This window comes from Euphorbia lathyris, chromosome 6, assembly GCF_963576675.1.
Source record: "Euphorbia lathyris chromosome 6, ddEupLath1.1, whole genome shotgun sequence".
Classification (NCBI taxonomy): Eukaryota; Viridiplantae; Streptophyta; class Magnoliopsida; order Malpighiales; family Euphorbiaceae; genus Euphorbia; species Euphorbia lathyris.
This window is the reverse complement of record NC_088915.1, coordinates 82,596,159-82,602,009: the sequence shown is the minus strand read 5'-3', so window position 1 is coordinate 82,602,009 and position 5,851 is coordinate 82,596,159. Positions and strand designations below refer to the sequence as shown.

The 5,851-nt window shown below is 31.3% G+C and overlaps 1 protein-coding gene across 1 annotated transcript; it reads left to right on the top strand.

Annotated features, from left to right (window-relative positions):
* The first annotated feature begins 780 nt into the window (after positions 1 to 780).
* Positions 781 to 5,851, top strand: LOC136234225 (probable xyloglucan endotransglucosylase/hydrolase protein 8). The gene is made up of 4 exons (XM_066024017.1): positions 781 to 1,018; positions 2,556 to 2,656; positions 3,915 to 4,117; positions 5,224 to 5,851. Exons 1-4 carry the CDS (start codon positions 805 to 807, stop codon positions 5,624 to 5,626), a joined length of 921 nt encoding a protein of 306 aa, XP_065880089.1. The 5' UTR covers positions 781 to 804; the 3' UTR covers positions 5,627 to 5,851.

Genomic DNA, 5,851 nt, shown 5'->3' with positions numbered 1-5,851 from the left:
TTGATGTGAATATGGAGAAAATATTAAAACCTTCTTTCCAATATTAAAAAAAATGAAATAAGTAATACTATTTCATCGAATTTGATGTTGATGGCTAATTAATTTAGTAAGCAGAAATTTATGCATGTAACTATAATTATTCAAAGACTCGCTGCAATTTCAAGCCACATTGATAGAAGAAGAGTCTTGAAGGTGTGTAATTTCAACTTTATTCTGTGGTCAGAATGTTAAATGTTAGAAAGTAACCAAAATATGAAATTGCACATGAAAAGAAATTTGTTTTAGTTCATTAGGCTTGGAATGCACCATCCGGTAAACATTAAATTTAAACTTACACTATCTTATAGGTAGAGACTAAATTTGCTTAATATTATCAAATTATTTGAATTTTCTATTTTTGAGATCATTAACGGGTTAAGTTGGTAGTGTCAATCCAAAAGTTATTGATTTTGCAAATAACGACAAACACAATCCTCGGTTTAAAAAAAATCACAGTGCTTTATCTGCAAATCAGTGTAACACGTGATTTTTTTTTTGAAATTAACCATATATTAAATTAAAAGATAAGGGACTCAATTGACAAACTATTTAAAAATCAAGGACTTGAAGAACTTTTTTCCAATTCCAAAATCCTTATAGGATACCATCTTACATTACACCACCTATGGGCAAAATTGTACATGTGATGATAACTAAATAATTCATTCCCCAAAAATGTCAACTTAGTTTCCAATTATACCCTTCAAATTGAATCCAAGACCCATTTTTAAAACTCTAGGCTCACTTACTGCAGTTCAAGCAAAAATGGAGAAAAAAAGAGTTTCTTCTGTTTCTTCAATGGCAGAAGCTCTTCTTATCTTCTTCTTCTTCATTGCAGCTCTAATGGCTGCTACACCTTCTGAAGCAGCTATTTCCAAAGGATCTTTTGAAGATAATTTCAGTATTATGTGGTCAGAAAATCATTTCAAAACTTCTGAAGATGGCCAGATCTGGTATCTATCCTTGGATAAAGATACAGGTATTTTTATGCATTTTTTACATTCATTTCACGGAAATAGAAACGGACACAAAACACGAAAATGCTGTAGAAAATTGACACATTTATGGTTAATTTACAAAGAATTTCTTCGTTTGTAATGAATTTGAAACTATTTCCGTATGTATGGTGATTTTGATTCCCCCTGTCTGTTATAAAAGCAGACAAGGGAGCTGCAGCAATTGATTTGTGAAAATCAGTCTAACAAATCGGCTGGATCATCTAGGCACTCGAAATTTGAGAATTAGTAATTCTGGGCATTTTTTTACCCCCATTAGTAATTCTGGGCATTTTTTTACCCCCATTTTTAGCTGTCTAGGCGGTTTTGAGGCCGCGTAGACCGTCTAGACGCCATGTAAGCGATGATAAACAAAAACGCTTTTTTTATTGTGCTTATAGGCTTAATATATTAGTTATCCATGAACTTGTCCAAAAAAGTTGACTGTCCTTCTAAACTTATATGGTGTCTCATTAGTCCTATAAGCTTGCTTAAAGTGTCATGATTAATACTTTAAATCTATAAAAACGTCATAAAATTTTACAAAATAAAAGTTAATTTGTTTTAAAGACTTAAAATCGCGAATTAAGCCTTTATTTTTTAAGTTTTGAATTTTTTTACGGATTTAAACAAATTACAACGTATGTCACTTTAAACAAGTTCAGAGCCAAAATGTATTACTGTAAGCAAGTTCAGGGGGTCAATATGTCATTTTAAACAAATATAGGTGGCTAATAGATTATTTTAAACAAATTGAGAGGCTAACGAGACACTATATGAATTCAGATGGTCAATCAAGCTTTTTAAAGTCCAGGAGGCTTCTGATGTATTAAGTCTTTATTATAATTCACTTTCGAATTGTTTCAATGATATTGTTGTTGAAACGGTGATTTTTATACATTCGATACATATTATAAATATACGTATTTTGCTATATTAAATAATTTTATGAGATTAGTTTTATATAGTGTAATAAATATTTTAATTGAATTTATATAAAATTTGTTGATTAGTTACAGAAATATAAATCTGATTAATCCGCGATTAATCTCAACTAATTTTCGAGAGCCCTATAACATCTAGCGGTTTTTACAATCTCGCTTGTATAACATACAGATTGATATTGTTCCGCCTGTCACACGAGTAGACTTAAATTGGTACACTCGTGTGATTGACAGGCTGATAGAAAATTCTAGCAGCTACTTTGTCTTTTTGCTGGTAGGCTGAGCCAAAACTACTGTATACACGGAAATAGTTTTAAATACACTTTAAATAAATAAATTCTTTTGATAATTAATTATAAATGTGTAAATTTTCCAAAATTCCGCCTTTATCAGGAAAAGGTTGAAGATTTGTTTTGGAATTTTTTTAACGATGTTTCGAAAATAATACATCCAATCAATAAAAAATTGCTTTACATACTATTCATAAACGATCATTACTGTAAAGAAAAAATATATATATACATGTATTATTAATTAAATTGTTAATTGTATTATTAAGATTTGTTTTGTTGAATAGGTTGTGGATTCCAAACAAAACAGATGTACAGATTTGGTTGGTTTAGCATGAAGCTCAAATTGGTTGGAGGTGATTCTGCTGGTGTTGTCACTGCTTACTATGTGAGTCATTCTGCCGGTGTTGTCACTGTTCATTACCGGTCTCGGGCCAGGTTTAACGAGCTTTTGCCTAAAAATATCCAGCTCAACCCGTTGTTAATTTAGACAGGTTCGGATCGAGCTGAATTCGGTTTGGAATGGGTTCAGGTTCAAAAATCAAATTCCAAACCCAATCCATATAAGCCCATTTAAATATATATGTATTATTTTTAAAAATAAATAAATAAATTTATTAATTAATATTAATAGACGGGTCGGGCTAGACCGGTCCGTGCTATTTAAAAATAAATACTAATATATAAATAAACAACTTTATTAATTAATATTAATAGACGGGCCGGGCTAGACCGATCCGTACTATTTTTATAAATTCCAAACCCATCAAAGACAGACTTTAGCGGTACCTAAAGATAAATTTTCATGTTCAAATCCTGTCCAGGGACACGGACCAGGCCAGGCTCGTGAACATGTCTAATTTAGAGCTGGCCTTGGACATAGACCAGTAGTGCAACCGCCTAGGTCCAGAGTCTAATGAGACCCAATTTCTTTATATATATATATATATATATATATATATATTAAATGGTAATTAATTTATTAGTCCCCTAGTTTTTACCTAACACACTGTTTAGTCTTTCTATTTTGACAAGCACATTTTAAGGTCCCTATCTTTTGCCAATATTAACCATTTCGTCTTTTTATCTAGTTTTTTTAGACTTGTAACCGTTATATTTTAACATAAATAGACATATATAAAATAATAGAGTAACATGGTCAACTTATATTGTATTATGGTTGTCCTAAAAGCTAAGATATGTTCGGTTAAAAATATATATAAAAAAAATAGATAAAAAGACCACAAGGTTAATATTTGTAAAAGATAGAGACCTTAAAATGTATTTTTGAAAATAGAAGGACTAAACAATATATTAGGTAAAAACTAGGGGACTAATAAATTATTTACCCTATATTAAAAAATAAAACCTAAAAGATATCCATATTTTACGTCTAAAAGGGTTCAACATTTTTAAGTACAACTTTTATGGTCCATAAAATATGTCACCAAAATTATGATTAAACTGACTATTTTATCCCCCTATTTTTTAAATTTTTAACGGATTTTTGTTGATCTGAACTCTAATGTTTTAGAACTTAAAATTCAAAGATGTTTATATCAAGAAATATAATTTATAATTTATAATATTAGTAACGGTGAAAGCAGCAAGAAATAGGATTAACATGGATCTTATTTTGATTGCAGATGTGTACAGAGAATGGGGCAGGACCAACAAGGGATGAATTGGATTTTGAGTTCTTGGGGAATAGAACAGGGGAACCTTATTTGATACAAACAAACATATATAAAAATGGAACTGGTAATCGAGAGATGAGGCATAGTCTTTGGTTTGATCCAACTCAAGATTACCATACCTATTCTATCCTCTGGAACAATCATCAGATTGTGTAAGTTTTTGTTTTCCTTTGTCCATTCTTAAAGGTCAAGTTTGGGGAGAAAAATGACATTAGATCTGGTCCGGTCTATGTCCATCTAAACCCGTCTAATTCTGAGTCGAGCTTGAATTTTATAAAAATAATACGCTCTAAACCCGATTAAATTGATAATAAACTTGGACTCAAGTCGACATATGAACATTTCAGTTGCATTCACATGGACCCTGATAACCACGTAAATTTGGTTATTCGCCGTTAGATTTAGACGGATTAAAATTCTAAGATGGAGATTCAAAACATCCTAAGACTTATATTTAATCCGCCTAGATCTAACGGTGAATGACCAAATTTACGTGATCATCAGAGTCCATGTGAACGCAACTGATGAACATTTATAGTTGAAAGTAAAGAAATATGACATTTATTTATTACAAAAGAAACCATGTGTTTACATTTTTAAAAAGAAAGAAATTCAATGAGGGTTAGTCCAAGTGGTAAGAAGTTGATGTCTCTAATTATCAGGTTTGAGGTTCGATTTCTCACTCTGTTAAAATTTAATCTTTATTAATAAGTAATATATAAATTCTGTTTTAAATTCCCATTGAGATTTGTAGTTTGCTCTGATTATAGCAGTGGGTAGACCTACTCTTACCTAAACTTTTTATTTAGAAAAAATATGTAATTCGAGTTTACAGACGTGGTGATTGACATGTCAATAAAATTCACAATACTAGTTAAAATCAACGTGTCGTGTCAAGAGGCAATGATGTATTAAGCCTAAAATCTAACTACATCTTTATTGGACCAATTTTTTTTTGTTTCAATATCATTTTACGCATTTCGAGTCAAATTTTTCTCAGTAGATAGGTTTGGGGGCACATTCTTGTACCCCAACCCCAATTTACCGTAAACAAGGGAGCCCCAGATCCCTTAGCTCCCCCTTGTCTACGCCCCTGCGAGTAATCATGTCATAAGCGTGTTAGGTGTCTACATATTCAATATGATTATATATAATATAAATGATACTAAATATTAATCAATCATATCAAACTTGTTATCTATTATCTTTTTAAATCGCATTATCGTATAAAAAATTGAGAATCCTACTGTCATTTCAGGTTCTTTGTGGATAAAGTACCAATAAGAGTGAGCAAAAACAATGGAGAAGCAAACAACTTCTTCCCAAATGAGAAACCAATGTACCTATTCTCAAGCATATGGAATGCAGATGATTGGGCAACAAGAGGTGGATTAGAGAAAACTAATTGGAAAAAAGCACCATTTGTGTCTTCTTACAAAGATTTTAGTGTTGATGCTTGTCAATGGGAAGATCCATATCCTTCTTGTGTTTCAACCACAACTCAAAATTGGTGGGATCAATATGATGCTTGGCATCTCTCCAAAACACAAAAAATGGATTACGCTTGGGTTCAGAGAAACCTCGTTATCTATGATTATTGTAAAGATACTGAGAGGTTTCCAACTCTTCCTGTTGAGTGCTCTTTGAGTCATTGGGATTGAAGATGATCATCGTGATTCGGAATACAGGTCAATTTTGCTTTTAACGTTCTTCGAGAAGTTCAATTTTGCTCTTATTGTAAAGGGCAACTCAATTTTACCGTTTTCCAAGGAATTCTATTGCTGATTTTGATCGGTACTTTTTAGGAAAGCAAAATTGAACTGAGTTTTGTATCATAAAGTTACATTATTGGATATTTATTTAATTTATTCAATTATTTCCCTTCA

What these genes read in the sequence shown, in the direction of transcription:
- LOC136234225 (XM_066024017.1), top strand. Translation starts at nt 805, where the DNA reads ATGGAGAAAAAAAGAGTTTCTTCTGTTTCTTCAATGGCAGAAGCTCTT. An exon ending in GTGTTGTCACTGCTTACTAT is followed by an intron (nt 2,657 to 3,914) that starts GTGAGTCATTCT and finishes TTTTGATTGCAG; the next exon opens with ATGTGTACAGAGAATGGGGC. An exon ending in TGGAACAATCATCAGATTGT is followed by an intron (nt 4,118 to 5,223) that starts GTAAGTTTTTGT and finishes CTGTCATTTCAG; the next exon opens with GTTCTTTGTGGATAAAGTAC.